General features: G+C 42.4%; 2 protein-coding genes across 7 annotated transcripts in view; both read left to right on the top strand.

Annotated features, from left to right (window-relative positions):
• Wtap (WT1 associated protein) overlaps nucleotides 1-7,926 on the top strand; it is a 26,354-nt gene extending 18,428 nt beyond the window's left edge. For both annotated transcript variants that reach the window (XM_050135716.1, XM_050135717.1), the window contains exons 7-8: nucleotides 5,155-5,309; nucleotides 6,703-7,926. In XM_050135716.1, coding sequence (XP_049991673.1) covers nucleotides 5,155-5,309; nucleotides 6,703-7,286 — 739 coding nt within the window. In that variant the 3' untranslated portion in view covers nucleotides 7,287-7,926. The remainder of the gene's footprint in view (nucleotides 1-5,154; nucleotides 5,310-6,702) is intronic.
• A 7,401-nt stretch (nucleotides 7,927-15,327) lies between these two features.
• Acat2 (acetyl-CoA acetyltransferase 2) overlaps nucleotides 15,328-17,338 on the top strand; it is a 58,463-nt gene continuing 56,452 nt past the window's right edge. For all 5 annotated transcript variants that reach the window (XM_050135666.1, XM_050135665.1, XM_050135663.1 and 2 more), the window contains exons 1-2: nucleotides 15,328-15,474; nucleotides 15,946-16,080. In XM_050135666.1, coding sequence (XP_049991623.1) covers nucleotides 15,420-15,474; nucleotides 15,946-16,080 — 190 coding nt within the window. In that variant the 5' untranslated portion in view covers nucleotides 15,328-15,419. The remainder of the gene's footprint in view (nucleotides 15,475-15,945; nucleotides 16,081-17,338) is intronic.

The following is a 17,338-nucleotide window of genomic DNA, read 5'->3' on the forward strand; positions in this document are numbered from 1 at the left end:
TTTTTTTTTTAATTCAAGGAATACTCTAATAATTTTGTTGTACTCTTTATATTTTACTTTGGGGGGTTATGGAGAGCAGATCAAGACTTTGGAAAAATTATCCCGTGCTCTTCAAATTCAAAGTGAAGGAAAAGGCTGTCTCATTTAAAAGACTTTATTCCAGGTGGTATAAAAGAAAAGAGACTTGGCATTTGGCCCCAGGATATTGCACTAGACCATAATGTGGGACAGTCTCACAAGGTACCTGCCAGAAGATTGGGGAGATAATGTGTTGGAACTCTGGGCTGGCACAAGTGAGACTTTCTGTGAATTGAAAAAAGGTATAGTGATCGTTCTAGCAAGTTCATTTGCTCATTTAGATAAATGAGGCATTTTATTCTTCATGCTTCCATCCAATCCTGGAGGTGAATTTTTTTTCGTCTATAAGTCACCAGTTTGAATTTTCGCTTGGTGATAATGGAGTCTGAGATGAGTAGAAGATAAAAGTTCCAGCTTGTCCCAACGTTTAAGTGCAGTTTTAACAAGGGTGACTTAAGTTCTCTCTTAATCGTTCAAATCAATTGTAAGTATCCTGTATGTTTGCTTTAGGGAACTGATTGTGGGGCAGGGGTGGGTTGGAGGAGTGGTTTGTATGACTTTTCAGGAACAAGTCTTTTTCTAAAATTGTCACTGGGGGTTTGGAGGGTAAGTAACCAACTGTTTAAAAGTAGTCTATTGTGACCAAATTGGATCTTTTGTATTTATTTTATGCATTTCCAGATCATAATAGAAAAAAGCCTAAGTATATTTTTAGTAGGTTAAGTAGTAATTTGTAAAGTGTATTACTAACATGTATTCAAATTTAGCCAGTCTTTTTTTTGCTACTTGGATACAGTAACAGGCCTGTGGGCTTGCTTTCTTGTTATTGTAACTTCTATCTTAATAAGACAATACATGCTCGCGTATACAATTGAAACATTAGAGGAAGGGGAGATGGAAAGTCACTCGTGAACTGACGTCAACCTGCCCCATTCTGCTCTGCAGGACCAGTAACCGCTATTAAATATCTTGGGTATCATCAAGATAATTTGTGCATATGCAATGATTTTATGTATATTGGTTTTAAAGAAATGTAATCATGCCGTACATATATGCTTCAAAGCGTTATTTTTTCTCCATTTTTATCTCTTGGGTATTTTTTTTAGCATAACTAGATTACACCTTTTTAATGGCTACGTATTATTTTTATTAGTCTTAAACAACCCATAAATGGGGTTTATCACATAAAATTAAATCCTAAACCAGACTATATCAAGTATTAAAAATACATTATTAATTTGAAAAATAGTACCGATTAAATCAGTAATCTGTGGAATGATTCAGGTGATTGGATTTGCGTTTTCTTGTATGTGTATATGGTATTTCCCCTCTTTGTTTCAGGTCCAATTGAGGGATAAAGATACTTTATCTGGGTGTGGTGGCTTATGCCTTTAATCCCAGCAATGGTGAGGTTGGTGTAGGAGAATGGGAAATTCAGGGAATATACTCATATCCTGACTTGAAAAGTAAACAAAAGAGCTAATGAGAGATGGACTATAATTCTCTCTGTAATATTGTCCACTTTAAACTATTTCATTTGACAAGACATTAGTGTTTAGGAATATACTGGTAATCTTCAGTTTGCACTTAAGTCATTTAAGCAATTGTATATGCATCTCCATAAAATAATCTGGCTTCCTTCCTTTGGTAATTAAAGCAATATAAGAATGCCCCTTTTTTGTAAATCTCCTAAGTATTTCCTATCAGTTTGTGGCTGTCAGGTTTTAGAAATCACCTGAACACTTGGGTGACAGAAGGAAGGCAGATCTCTAGGAGTTCAAGGCCAGCCAGGGCTTCATATTAAGACTTGTTTTATTTGTTTGTATGTTTTAAAAGAGGAGCTAGAGAGATGACCCAGTGGTTAAGAGCACTGGCTGCTCTTCCAGAGGACTCAGGTTCAGTTTCCAGCCCCTACATAGCACTTAGAGCTATCTAAAACTCCAGTCCAGGGGATATAACACACTTCCTTCACAAACCAGGAATGCATGTGATGCACAGACTTTTATGCAGGCAAAACACCCATAAATATGAGAAGATGACGATTTGTTTTTTAAGGTTTATTTTTGCATCTGTATTAGTAATATGTCTCCATGTCTGTCTATGCACCACGTTTATGTGGCCAAAGTAGGGTATCGGATCCCTTGAAATTGGAGTTCAAGAAGGTTGGGCCACCATGTTATGATGGTAGTTAAATATGGGTCCTCTGGAAAGGCACCCAATGCTCTTTAACTGCTGAGCTAACTTTTCAGTTATTAAATGAAAAGAATTTTAAAAATTAAAGGAATATTTTCTTGAAGTTTAGTTCCTCTCTCTTTTTTTTAACTTATTTTCTGGTGCTGAGGATGAACCCAGGGCCTTGACCGTGCTAGATAAGCACTTTATAATTGAGCTTTTTCTTTGGTGGAGAGTACTAAGAATTTAACCCCAGGCCTCAATGCTAAAGTCAGAGTACACTCCCAGCCCCACACCATTTTACATGTGGAGTGCGTGCGTGTGTGCGTGCGTGCGTGCGTGTGTGTGTGTGTGTGTTTAAGATTTATTTATTATGTACACAGTGCTCTGTCTGCATGTATCCCCTGCAGGCCAGAAGAGAGCACCAGATCTCATTACAGATGGCTGTGAGCCACCATGTGGTTGCTGGGAATTGAACTCAGGACCTCTGGAAGAGCAGTCAGTGCTCTTAACCTCTGAGCCATCTCTCCAACCCTTGGAGTGTGTTTTGTGAGGAACACAACTACCAGTTTTATTCAGCATAGTTACTAACATAAAATTGAAGCAGTTTTAAGGTGTTTTAGATAAGAGTAAGTTTAGAGGTGATTCCTAAGACAGGGTCTCTCTGGCCATGGTGGCCTAGAACTAGCTTCAATTTACACTAGAACTTCATCAGCCTCCTAAGCGTTCATCAGCAGAGTAGTTAAGCTCTTATGCATTTTTAAATAAAGTATTTTAATAATTATAAAATTCTTGATATTTTCTATGGGGTCAAGTGACCAGTTGATGTGTTTTACAATTGTTTATTCTCCCTTAATCTTTATTAATTCACAGGAAAGTAGAACTTTCTGGTTGAAAAAATCTGATGCATATGATTTGCAGGAAACAGCTAGGCCTAGTGGCACATGTCTTTAATCCAGCATTTGGGAGACAGAAGTGTACAGATTCTGTGATTTTGAGGACAGTTAGTTCTAGGTTAGCCAAGGATACATAATGAGATCCTATTTTCTCTCCCCCTTTTTTTGTTTAGGTTTTTGAGCCTGGGTTTCTCTCTGTAACCCTGGCTGTCCTGAAACTCACTCTGTAGACCAGGATGGCCATAAATTTACAGATCCTCTTGCCTCTGCTTGGGATTAAAAGCAAACACCACCATTCTTGGCTAGACCCTATCTCAAAAAAGAGAAAAGAAACAAAGTTGTTAGATGGGCAGTCAAGTAGGAAGGAGGAGATCCACTGTCTTACAGTGGTGTCTGCATCTTATTTCCTCATTAATTTCTGAGTACTTACTTGTTCAGTAGAAACTGAACTCTGAAGAGGCTGATAGGAAATGGAGGGTGCCTGGAGCTACAGGAGCAGTGAAGGGAATGTGTTGAACAAATGAAACTCTGTGCATTTAGAGCTTGGACCTTGGTTCCCTTGAACAATAGTAACCTGGTTTTTAATGTTCCACAAATATCTTAAAGGAAATTCTAATTACAATTTTTGTTGTTGAAACTGTACTATAACGAAAGCTATACTTTAAGGAAACCTGCAACATCCCACTAAGAGTTCTCCACAAAGTACTCCTGTTGTTAGTGCTCTGGTGTCGCTAGAATCAGATGGACCCTGTGTATGGCAAATGTAAATCTCACTAGAAATAGGAAGAACGGTACAGTACAGAAGTGTTCTTATCACCAGGCAGTGGTGGTGCACCCCTTTAATCCTAGCACTTGGGAGGCAGAGGCAGGCGGATTTCGGTGAGTTTGAGGCCAGCTTGGTCTACAAAGTGAGTTCCAGGACAGATAGGACTTGTTACACGGAGAAACCCTGTCTCGAAAAACAACAACAAAAAGGTGTTCTTATCCAATGAGAAAAATATAAAATTGTTCGTATGCACTTCTCAAAGTCAGTATCACAATTGTGAATTGAAGCCAAATCCCTTTGAAATTACCGTTTCTGTTTTTATTACTAAGGCTAAAAGCAGTAAGGTTTTACTGGAGTGTTACCTGCAGTTTTATTACTAGTTGGTATTCAACTATATAAGTTGAATAACTGCACTATTATTTAAAAATTAAAGTGTTCAAAAGTATGGTGATCCTAATCTGACAGATAAATAAGGTTTGGAAAATAATCTTGGTCTTTGTGATTTGGGAATATACAGTCTTAATCACATAGCAGTGTTAAAATGCTCATCAGGCATAGTGTATTTTATTATTATGAGGATTACACACCTGTAATCCTAGTACTTAGGAGGAAGATTGCAATTTCAAGGTCATCCTCTTCTACATAACCAAAACAAGAAAGAAAGAAAAAACAAATTTATGTCCCAGTTAAGTTAAATAAGGAACTAATGGATTTCTATTTGGCAAGTTTTTTAAAAGCTATATTCTTGTATAGAAGAGACTTGTACCAGAGAACTACCTATTAAAAGGAATCCTTTATGTGTGTTTATTAATAAGAATATATTCTCATTCTTTTACAGGTATTTTATGGGTAGTAAAGGGGCATTCATTTATAACTGATTCTACACATATTTTTTTAAAGAACCTTTGTTTGATAAAGCTTAGTACCTTAGTGTTACATTAACAGTATATCCAAGATATACGTTAAATGGCCTGCTTATGCTTCAAATGATAATTTAGGATGAAAACGTTGATGTGGTAGAAACAAAAAGTGACTATGTAGCACTTTTTGTTTAAGGTTTATTTTTGCTGCTATATTGATAAATACCGAAGTACAGAAGATGGACATGTTCCAGAAAAGAAGATGGTAATCACAGGGTGCATCTGCTGTGACGTAGCTATGTTCATCTGCTGTCATGATTGTGAGCAAAGGCTATAGAGAGCTTTGTCTGCATTTTGTGATGATCGGCTCTTTCCTTTGCAGCCAAACAGGCAAAAAGTTAATGGCGAAGTGTCGAATGCTTATCCAGGAGAACCAAGAGCTTGGAAGGCAGCTGTCCCAGGGCCGTATTGCACAGCTTGAAGCAGAGTTGGCTTTACAGAAGAAATATAGTGAGGAGCTTAAAAGCAGTCAGGATGGTAAGGGGGTTTGTTGTTTAAAGCTTGCTTAACTTTGCACTGGCTTTAAAGGCTGCCAGGCTTGTTGTAGATGAGTCTCTGTGCATGTTCTGGCTACATAAGATTGTGCATGCAACACCTACCATTGACTTGTAAAACTAAATGATTTAATTTAGAGTGTTCCCCAAGGTACTAATAACATATTGGGAAAATTTTGTAAGTTTTTGTTTGTAGAATAAAGGTGTTTTGTTTAAGGTGTAAAAATTATATTCAGTGCTTAAGTATCATTAATCATTTCTCTTAAGTATGATTCTTAGAAACACTTGGCAATTTTGTGATTAAAAGTAACATAATTATTCCTTAATGTCCTCTTCAATAAAAAGGAGATTCAATATTTAGATCTGCTGAGACAAACCAATGTAATTATTACCATACTTTTATTGTTGTTTGTTTGTTTTTGTCTTAGTGTAGCTGCATTTTTTTTCTTGTTTTGTGAAATGGATTAATAGTAAGAAATGGAGACACACTGTGAGCATGTAAACTGAGAATTAGTGTATTTGATGGTTGGTTGCAAAGAAAGTTGGTAGCTGTTAAGTGGGATATGTTATGTAGCAACTGAGAGGCTGTTTTTCTCCAAGCCTTTTTAGAAAGTTAACGGACTTGCATATTTTAGCAATATCTAGGTATTTCTTATGTGATTGTATTCTTGTGTGTGAAACAGACCTCTTTGTGGGGGCAGGGATGGGGGGCTATCAACACTGTCCACGGGGCTGGACCTGCTGTAGATTTAATATAAGACTGGCTGAGGTTGAAGAGAAGGGACTTTCAGGTCAACATAGATAAGATTTTACCAGCTATTGTCTCAATTGTATGAGGCAGGAAGGTTGGAATCATTTTTAACTTGGTTACTTTAATATTATATTTAAAGCATCCAGTTACCCTTCAAACTCATTCTTGTATGATAATTAAAATTCCAGGTAAATTATTTAAGTATGCTATTTCAGTTTTAAAACAGTATTCTCTTGGTAAGCATTTATTGACTTAGCTTTGTTGCTGGCGACTAATATTTAGGGGGTTGGAGAATTAGCTCTGTGGGCATAGCGCTTGTTATACAAATATGAGGACCTAATTTTGGATCCCAGCACCCAAATGAAATAGGTATGGAGCTAGTGGTCTGTTAACTCTGGTGCTTAGGGTGTGGAAGGTGAATTTTGAGGTTTGATGGTCAGCTCATCTGGCCAAAATGGCAAGTTCCAGGTTCAGTGAGAGATAGAAAGCTATAGAAGAAAGACAACTTATGTTGACCTCTGGCCTCTCATACACACATGCACAGGTGAGTGCATGTGTACACACATAACAGAAATGTTTAAAATATGTTAACGTATTAAAGTAGGTTTGACTCTTCTTTGCACAGAACTGAATGACTTCATCATTCAACTTGACGAAGAAGTAGAGGGTATGCAGAGCACCATTCTAGTTCTTCAGCAACAGCTAAAGGAGACGCGACAGCAGTTGGCGCAGTACCAGCAACAGCAGTCTCAAGCTTCAGCTCCAAGTACCAGCAGGACTACATCTTCTGAACCTGTAGATCAGGCAGAGGCCACAAGCAAAGATTGCAGTCGTCTGGCAAATGGACCAAGTAATGGCAGCTCCTCCCGCCAGCGGACGTCTGGGTCTGGATTTCACAGGGAGGGGAACACAACTGAGGATGACTTTCCTTCTTCTTCAGGGAATGGTAATAAGGCCTCCAACAGCTCAGAGGAGAGAACTGGCAGAGGAGGTAGTAGTTACATAAACCCACTCAGTGCGGGGTATGAAAGTGTAGACTCTCCCACGGGCAGTGAAAACTCTCTCACACATCACTCAAATGATACAGACTCCAGTCATGACCCTCAAGAGGAGAAAGCAGTGAGTGGGAAAGGTAACCGAACTGTGGGTTCCCGCCACATTCAGAATGGCTTGGACTCAAGTGTAAATGTACAGGGTTCAGTTTTGTAATATTTTTCCAGCAGATTTTTATACAGTGTCATTAAATTTGGGGAGAGGATGCTGTCAAAACTTAATGCATACTTTTGTCACAATTTGCCTTTTTGTGGGTGTGTTTTTGTTTGGTTCCTTTTTTTTTTTCTTTTTTTATTGCTTCAATACCTCTGCCACTTTGAAAATCGTAACAGTTAATTACTTTGAACGTTGCTAAAAGAACATATGTGTAGGGTCAAGTTATTTTTATATGAGTTAATGTGAAGTTGTAAATGGGAATCTATAACAATGATGTCTGTATAAATCTGTCTATCTAGAAGCTGTACTGTGTAAGGACATTCTTCTCATGCTGTTATATACTTATGCACCATTCAGACTTGTTAGAGTAGATGTGGGTTAGGACCGCCAAGTTTGCCCAGTACAGTAGTTTTTATCACTAAGAAGTTGGACTTGGAGTCCTATAGTAGTTTCAGTGTTGGATAGTTTTTCCACCATACATCTGTGCATTCATCTTTAGGTGACCGAATGTTTAAGAAATCTGTGTGCATAGTTACTAAGTTTTTATGAGCTGTTGTGTCCTGTTAATGCATATTGCCCTGTGACTCCAGTATATCTCACCTGTACTGACCAAACCTAAATAAAAAAATTTTTATTATGATTCCTCTGTTCGTTTTTCCCTTTTGTTTTGGGTGTGTTTAGCAGTTGCTATTTATTTTCACTGAATTGCTGGATTCCTACTTATGCTGTAACATATACAAAGGTCAGATTAAAACAGTTCATGCATTATGTCTGACTGCACCTCATTTTTAATTCGTACTTTTCTTTTACAGAATGAAGTAGGAGTTTATGGCTGCGGTTCAAGGTTTTGTTTTTTCCCTTGACATAAGAATCTCATTTTAAAAAATAGCTAAATTTAGGTTTTAATTGGAAAGCAGTTTGTTCTTGAGATCTGATTTCAGGGAATTAGTGTATTTTTAGTCAGAGATGTTTGTCTTAAAGACCTAGCCACGTAATGGTTTTTCCTAAAAGCATCCTTGCACAGATTATAAGGAAACCTACGGATGTGAATATGTGAAAAGTGTTGTAAAAGGTTGCTGCATTTTGTTTCACTGTTAGTGTAATTAGTAATACTAAATATTGAGGTCTTAAAGTCTACAACTTTTCATAATTATAAAATGTTTTTTCTAAGAACAGCAGGATTCTTAGTTAACTTATAACCAAGGAACCTTAAAAGTGAAATTTTAACACTTGAAACTGAGATAGCATTTCTTTGAGAAGAACTGCTGTGTTTTTGCTTGCCTGGCTGGTAGGTACCTATGGTCTTCTGAGGCACGTTTAAAATAATGTTAGCCGGGCGGTGGTGGCGCACGCCTTTAATCCCAGCACTTGGGAGGCAGAGGCAGGCGGATCTTTGTGAGTTCGAGGCCAGCCTGGTCTACTTGAGCTAGTTCCAGGACAGGCTCCAAAGCTACAGAGAAACTCTTGTCTCAAAAACAAACAAACAAAAATAATAATGTTGCACTGGGCCAGGCAGTGGTGGCACACGTCTTTAATCCCAGTACTCAGAAAGTAGAGGCAGGCAGATCTCTGAGTTCAAGGCCAACCTGATCTGCAGAGCAAGTTTCAAGACAGCCAGGACAGAGCAACCCTGTCTCAATAAAACAAAGCTTTTATGCAGTCTTAAGTGGATAAAGCCTATATGATTTTAAACAAATTTGTATATAATTAACCAGTTTGATATGTGCTAAAAGACTTTCTTGATTTATGAAATACTATTGGACTTTGGCTTTGTATATAAACATCCTTTTACCCAATTTACACAAAAATAGCTTATCCTATTGGTATTTAATCATTGGTAAAAGGAAATTGTTCAATAGCAGCATAACTGACTAAATTTAATATAGGCTTAATATATTAACATTTCACATCTCTGTTGAGTCTGCTTGGTAAATAACTTAAGGTTTATGGTTGTATGTGAAGTCAGCAGTCCTCATTTCTGGAATTGGATGCTTCATTTGCTGAGCAAAGGTGATAGACCTTACCCAGGTTAAGTGGTTTGTGAAAGTAGCAAGGTTGAGTCCTGCCATTACTGGTGGTGATGTCATATGATAGAGCCCAGCTCCATAAAATGTCATTAGCTGAGTTGGTCGAAGTGAAGTGTTGTTTAAGCTTGGGTTGGGTGTCAGCAACAGACTGATTTCTCAGTTCTGGAGGCTAGGATGTATGAGGTGATTTTGATGTGCTGGCTCATTTGGTTCCTGGTGGGGACCATACATGTATCTCCACAAAGTAGAAAGGTTAATTCATTTCTCATAGCCTGTTCAGGAGGGCTCAGTCACTATGATCCAAAGGTAGGGTGTAAAGGATACATCATTCAGTGTGTGGCAAATATCAGTAAATTGTCAGCCACTGTTGAATCTTGGAAGTCTCTGTCCTGGTGGCAGACCACCTCCCTTTGTCAAGCTACTATCCAAGTACAAATACAAGTTTGTTTTTGTTTTCACAGGTCAGGGTTTCTCTGTGTAGCCATGGCTGTCCCAGAACTCTGTAGACCAGGCTGGCCTCGAACTCAACAGAGATCTGCCTGCCTTTGCCTCCCGAATGCTGGGATTAAAAGTATGTGCCAGCACCACACGGCCAAATGCAAATTTTTACTTAATAACTTACCAAATAAATTTGAAGAGTAGTTTCTTGTGGTGTTAGAGCCTTGAAGTTCCATTGAAAGGAAGCTGTTGCCTCCTACCCAGATTAGAATCTGTCTCTATGTAGAGACATGCTATTGTGCTCTCCTTTAAGAGTTAATACAGTTGGGCAGTCAGTCACCTGGCTAAGGGACCACTGCTCAAGAAGGCAAGTCCACCTTTAAGGCATGCTGAGGAGTAATACCTTTAGTAGGTGTAATGTAGCTTTCCTTCCTAAAACTTCTGCCCTATAGGAGTCAGTTTACAAAGCCAAAGCCAGGCAGCTTCCTCAATTGGCCTACTGTCTGAATTACAGTAAGGTTTCCTTCTTTCCCTGGTCTAAGTGATTTCCCAATACTGCATTTCCTTGCTCTCTCTGGCATACCCTATCTCCCTTTAAGAAAAAGATTTGTGAGCCTGGTAGTCCTTTTAGCCCCAGCACTTGGGAGGCAGAAGCAGGCAGATCTCTGTGAGTTTGAGGCCAACCTGGTCTACAGAGAAACCATCTCCAAAAAAAAAAGTTTATGAGTTCAAGGCTAACTTGGTCTTGGTCTACAAAGCAAGTTCCAATACAGCCAGAGTTGTTAACGCAGGGAAACCCTGACTCAGACTATGGTGGCCTTTATTCCAAGCACTCAGGAGCAGAGGCAGGCAGATCTCTCTGAGTTCAAGGCCAGCCTGGTGTACAAGAGCCAGTTCCAGCACACCCATGGCTATTAACAGAGAAACTGTCTCTAAAAATAACAACTAAAAAAAAAAAGTTTATGTTAATGTTTGTTTATAGGTGTTTGTATCATGGGTGTGCCTAATAAATGCTAAGGTCAAATCGTCATCAGATCCCCTGTAATTGGAGTTTATAGGCAATTTGTGAGTCTCATGCCATCTGGGAGCTGGGAACCTGGGTCCTCTGCAAGAGCAAATTCTCTTAACAGATGTGCCCCCATACTCCCTTTTTGCCACCTAGCAGCTTGTCCACTACATGGCTGACCACCATGCCTAACTCAAATGATACTTTCTCCCTTCCTCTTCTCCGCACCCGTGCAACTGCCAGGACTTTGTCATCGTCCTCTCCATAAAATGTGGTGATGACACCTTCAGTACTTAACACTGAGGGTGCCCTTTAGAGAATATCATTTACTGTCCCTTGATAATATCTAAAGATGGCAGGCCACCCAGCTGAGCCCAGCCTTTAATGTTTTTCTGCGTGCTTTCACCCTTTTGAACAAAAGGAAGAAAAGAAGAAACAACTGAGTTTGGGAGGATAGTCTTTGAGGTTACTGTGCCAAATATTTGGAGATTGGAACTGGAGATGATCAACGTGCTGGCTATGCAGTAACTGAGAGAATGCAAATTTAAAAGCTTTAACTATACAGTTAAAAGTGGCAGGCTAAGATAACCAGCTTAGTTAAATACAACTTTGGAAGCATTTGAGGATAGGGGAGCAACTTCGTGATAGAGTGCTTGCCTCACAGGGTCACAGCCCAGGTTATCCCTAGCATGGCCAAAAAACGTTTATGGACAAAAGGAATTAAAAGCAGCTTTAAGCCTAGCATTGGAAGATATAGTTTTGTGAATGAACAGTTGGCTGTGGTTGTCTAATATCTAATCCAACAACATTGTGGGGGTGAAGCAGGATGGAGAATTCCGGCCAACCTGAAGCCACTGTCGTAATGAATGGGAAGACAAATGTGAGCATGTGTAAAAGTGCTTACTAAAGAGACTTCAACAGATATAAGCTTGTCCTCAAGTGTATTTAATACGGCTTTTTGTAAAAACAATATTCACAAAACAGCATTGTTTTGATAATTGAATTCCAGTAACTATTCCTAAAGCAACCCTAGAATAATCGCAAGGCCCCTCCCTTGAGGACAAACTGTCTGTGGCACTGTTAAATTCTTCCTTCTTTTGGTAGCTTAGCACCATACGAATCTAGGTGTCATTTAAGAAACTGTTCCAGAGGCTGGGGAGATAGTTTAGTGAAAAGCAGCTACTGCTCTGGCAGAGAACTCAGGTTCAGTGTCTAGCATCCATAAAGTGGCTCACAACCATCTATAACTCCAGTGCCAGGGGATTTGAAGCCCCCTCACCTTCACGGGCTACACACATGGGATGCACAGACATACACTAAAATACAATATTTAAGGGGGAAAAAAAAGCAGGGCGATGGATGCCATCAATCCTAGCACGCAGGAGGCAGAGACAGGTAAATCTCTGAGTCTGAAGCCAGCCTGGTCTACAAAAGTGAGTTCTGGGCTGGAGGTTAAGAGCACTGACTGCTCTTCCAGAGGTTCTGAGTTCAATTCCCCACAACCACATGGTGGTTCACAAACCATCTGTAATGAGATCTGGTGCTCTCTTCTGGCATGTACATGCCAGCTGAACATTGTATGTATAGTGTATTTAAAAAAAAAGTCATGTTTCCTTTGCCTGTTGCTGTGCCTTCTTGCAATGATGGACTCTATCCCTTTGGAACTATAAACCAAAATAATAAATAATGTCTTCCTAGGAAAAAAAAGAAAAAGAAAAAACCTGTCCTTCTTTTCTGCATTCATTACTTTTAGCTTGCATCTGGTCCATGTGTAGCTCTCAGTAGACAGCTGCAGGCACTACAAGGGCTTCTCGGTGTTGCTGCTGGTCAGTCAACAGAAGCAGTTAGCTTCTTGAGATTTTCTCCTTTGCTGGTTCCAGGCAGAGCCTCCAGGCAGGAGACAAGTGAATACAAACCTTGCCCCTAAAAGAATACGTTCCTTCTCACTTTTTCTTTTCCTTTATTCTTTCTTCCCTCCCTCCCTCCCTCCCTCCCTCCCTCCCTCCCTCCCTCCTTCCCTTCCTTCCTTCCTTCCTTCCTTCCTGCCTTCCCTCCTTCCTGCCTTCCTTCTATCTTGTTTGTTTTTTTGAGACAGGGTTTCTCTGTATAGTTTTGGAGCCTGTCCTAGAACTCACTCTATAGACTAGGCTGGCCTTGAACTCACAAAGATGTGCCTGCCTCTGGTTCAAGAGTGCTGGGATTAAAGGTGTGCGCCACCACCACCTGACCCTACTCACTTTCACGTGTTTATGTGTGGAGGCCTGAGACTGGTGTCAGAGATCTTTCTTAATTGATCTACTTTTGAGACATGATCGATCAGTAAACCAATAGCTAAACAATACAGCCTATGTAACTAGGCACCTTGATCCTGGGAGACTGGAATTATAAGTGGACTTCCATATCCACTCAACATTTATGTGCGTTCTTGGAAGCCAAATCCTGATCCTCTTGTTCGCACAAATGCTTTAGTCACTGAGATAACTCCACAGAACCATGTTCTTTTTATAAAAAACCACAAGGCTGGGCATGGCGGTTCATACATCTAATCCCAGCACTCAGGAGGCAGAGGCAGGCGGATCTCTGTGTTAGAGGCCAGGCTGGTCTACAAAGTGAGTTCCAGGACAACAAGAACTGCTACACAGAGAAACCTGGTCTTGAAAAACAAAACAAAGCAAAAAAAAATGTTCATATAGCTCAGTCTACCCTTGAACTCCTGACCCTCCTCTGTTAGTTTCCAAATGCTCAGATTATAGGCCTGTACCACCCCACCTAGCTCATATCCATTTATTCTCATGCGTAGAGCATAAGGGATATACTAGTGTTCATCTGATTTACTGCCTAAAATGTACTAGCCATATAGAATAAAACAGTATAAGAAGGGAGCAAGAATATTTTGTATAACCGTAATAGAGGAAACCAGAAACAAAGGATTATATGTTTAAGTATAAAGATAAGATTAGGTATAAAATCGGAAGGGACACCAGCTCTTACAGGATTTAAGAAGGCTTCCTGGAGGAAGTAAAATCTAAGTTGATTCAAGAAATTTCTAGCGTTGCCAAAGAAGGATACACCACTTGCTGTCTTCAGATAGAAGAAATAAACTGAAGAGGTAGATATAATGACTTTGGATTAGATGTGATAAATTTGATATTTTTATAGAAAGTTTAAATAGAGAGGGCCAGTCTGCTCATAGGCAACAAGGTTAGAGAAAAGATTTCAGTAAACTGAAATGATGGGGTGGACACAGTGCTTCCCGGAAACTGCTGCAAAATTGGTCAAGAGGCAGTCAGAGTACGTTCACTAAACAGACTAAAGAGTGGCCAGAGTTGTGGGGAAATAGGGGACTGGAGAGATGGCACAGTGGTTAGAGTACTTACACCTACTGCACAGAACTGGGTTTGTTTCCCAGCACCCAGATGGTAGCTCACAACTTTCTGTAACTCCAGTTCCAGAACATCCAGCATCCTCTTCTGCCCTTTGCAGCCTCTAGGCACAGGCACGTATGCAAAGGAGAAAATCTCAAGAAGCTAACTGCTTCTGTTGACTGACCAGCAGCAACACCGAGAAGCCCTTGTAGTGCCTGCAGCTGTCTACTGAGAGCTACACATGGGCCAGATGCAAGCTAATAGTAATGAATGCAGAAAAGGACAGGTTTTTTTATTTTTCTTTTTTTTCCCAGGAAGATATCATTTATTATTTTGGGGGTTTGGAAAAATGGCTTAGGAGTTAAGAGCACTTACTGCTGTTCCAGAGAACCGCAGTTCAGTTCCTAGGACCTACAGTAGGGCAGCTGACAACTGTCAGTAACTCCAGCCCCAGGAGATCCAACAACTTCTTCTAGCCTCTCCGGCACTGCGTGCACACGGAGTACACAGACCAAAAAAAAAAAAAAAAAAAAAGCAGACAAACATCAATGTGCACAGAATAAAAATAAATACATCTTTTAAAAATGTATTAAAAATGAAGCATGAGAGCCAGTGGCTGGACGGGGGGGGGGGGGGGGGGGGGGGGGGGGGGGGGGGGGGGGGGGGGGGGGGGGGGGGGGGGGGGGGGGGTGGCCAGAGGGAGTCGCCAAAAGGCATGAAGGACACAAGGAAGACAGCTAAGTAGAAGGTCCGACAAAATGACTATGGCTGAGTAGCAAGTCGGAAAGGATTTGAAACAGAGCGATCCATTGCCCTTAGGATCTCTCCTAGTAAAGAGGCCTCGCGCCCAGAAGCTGTCAGCGCTGAGGACCCCCAGAAGGGGCGGGAGGTGCTTACCCAGGAAAGGCTAGGCGGCTCCCTGGGGTTTGTCGCCTGAAGACCCCCAAGACACCCTAGACCCTTTACCCCCGACCCCACCGCAGACTCCTAGACCGTCGGCTCAGCACAACGCTCTCCCACACCCCCAGACTCTCCAGGTCCACCCAACATCCCCGGATCGCCTGCGACCACGCTAACCAGACACTCGCGGGGTGCCTTGACCCCACCCCTCCTAGACAACTGGTCCTCATCCCACCCTATTCCGGCTCTTGGGCCCGCCCAGCGTGTCGCGCAGGCGCGTGGGGGCGTGGCGGGGAGGCTCCAGCCCCGCCCCCAGCCTGGCTACGCGACTGGAGGAAGTTTTACCTCAGTCGCAGACTGCGCCCGGCTGACAGCTGGCAGGGAGCGGAGCGACAGGATGAGTGCCGGCTCGGACCCCGTGGTCATCGTCTCTGCGGCGCGGACCGCCATAGGTGAGCGTCCCGACCCATCGGCCCCCGACCCTTCGCCCGGGCAGCTGCGCCGAGAAACGGGCTCGCGTGACGGGGAGGGGGGCGGCGGGCCAGCCGGCCGCGGACTCCGCGGACCTGTGCCTCGCGCCTCGCCCGTGGCCCCGCCCCTCGCGCTGCGATTGGCTCCTTGCCGTAGAGCCACCGCTCTGCCGAGATCACCTATTGGCTGTCTGTGGGACGCGCTCTCTCTCCTGATCCGTGATTGGCCCGCTCTGCCGAGCACCATCGGTCATGCCGTGGTGGTGGGGGCCGGGAGCCAGGGGTCTGAGCAGGGGTTCCGGGCAGGCCTTGGCATTGTCCCCGAGGTCCCCATCGCCTGTGCCCACCCGGCGCTAGCCGTCTTTGCACGGAAAGCATGTGGCCCCTTCCTCCTCGGCCATCCTCAGTGTTCCCTCGGCTCACACGCCTTCTCTCTCCCCCGTTCCGTCATAGGCTCTTTCAATGGTGCCCTGTCTACTGTGCCTGTCCACGACCTGGGGACAACTGTCATCAAAGAAGTCCTGCAGAGGGCCAAGGTGGCTCCAGAAGAGGTGTCCGAGGTCATATTTGGGCACGTTTTGGCGGCAGGTAACTCCTCAGTAACCCCAGGACAGGTCGGGCTCATTAGAAATACACCATTTATTTGCACACGAACACACACACCACCGGACAGTTCTTGTCTTAGACTTCCCTGTGCCAGGAGTCCTTCTGTCCCTCCTCCTTTACAAGCTTCTTCCCTGAGTGATCCCAGGCCACCGACCTGTGCCGCCTTTGCATTGTTAGAAGCAAGGCCAGCCTGGTGCATAGGAGAGTACGCATGGCCTTCCCCCGCACCCCTAAAATGCCACACATTGGATCAAAGCGTGTGGGCCTGGCACTGTGCCAGCAGCACCAAGGATGGCTGTAGCAGAACAGGTATGTGCCTGTCCACTTGTCACGAGATAGGTTGTTCCTCACCCGTGGGAGCTTAATCACTCCCTGGAGGGAGGCAGGAGAGCCTGAGAACGCCTTCACTTTACCTCTGCTTCCTGCTGGGTTGTAGACCAGTGACCCCCAACCATTCCGTGTTGATAATTAACATGGGGTCTGGGTGTGTAGCTCAGTGGTGACGTATGTGGTTAGCATGCATGAAATCACGAGTTTACCGTCTTGCCATCCCCTATGTCCCTGGGCATACATCTGAACTGATTGTAGAGATTTAATTGTTAGTATTCACAACCGACTTCTGTTCTTACTCTGCCTGGGACCTCGCCCATCTGCAGGTGTTCAGGCTGACTATTCCATGTTTGAAATACTTGGAGCTGGGATTGTTTTCATTTCAGATCCCCTCACTGGATTTTGCAACATCTGTATATGTTGTCCTTTTTCTAAATTATTGCTACCTCTTAATCCACAGCTGTCCTAATCAGCAATTGCAACTCTGCCACTATCTGCAGAGAACAGGCCACGAGGGCCCGAGGGAATTCTGTTCCCTCAGGCACCCACTCTTTCAAAGCTACTAAAGGAACTTAACTAAATCTCTGTCCCTCTAAAGGTTAACTCAAGATTCAAGGTTTGAGGCTGAATACCAAGTAGCTTAACTCTTTCTCCTATCTCTCCAAAAGTGCCTCTCCTCACCCCTCCTTAAAAAGCTTCTCCACCTGGCTCCTTCCTACAGCTTCCTGTCAGCTAGTTGCTGACTTGGCCTCCTGACTGCAGGTGAATTTTATTTAATCAAACACATCTTTGCATCATTAAACAAATGTTCCAGAGCATCAACTAAAGTAGCACACCTTAAAATAATATTCCATGACACATATATGTATATACACATGTATAAACACACACACGTGTATGTGTGTGTATA

This window comes from Alexandromys fortis, unplaced genomic scaffold, assembly GCF_014885135.2.
Source record: "Alexandromys fortis isolate MF-2015 unplaced genomic scaffold, M_Fortis_MF-2015_v1.1 scaffold_23, whole genome shotgun sequence".
NCBI classification, from domain to species: Eukaryota; Metazoa; Chordata; class Mammalia; order Rodentia; family Cricetidae; genus Alexandromys; species Alexandromys fortis.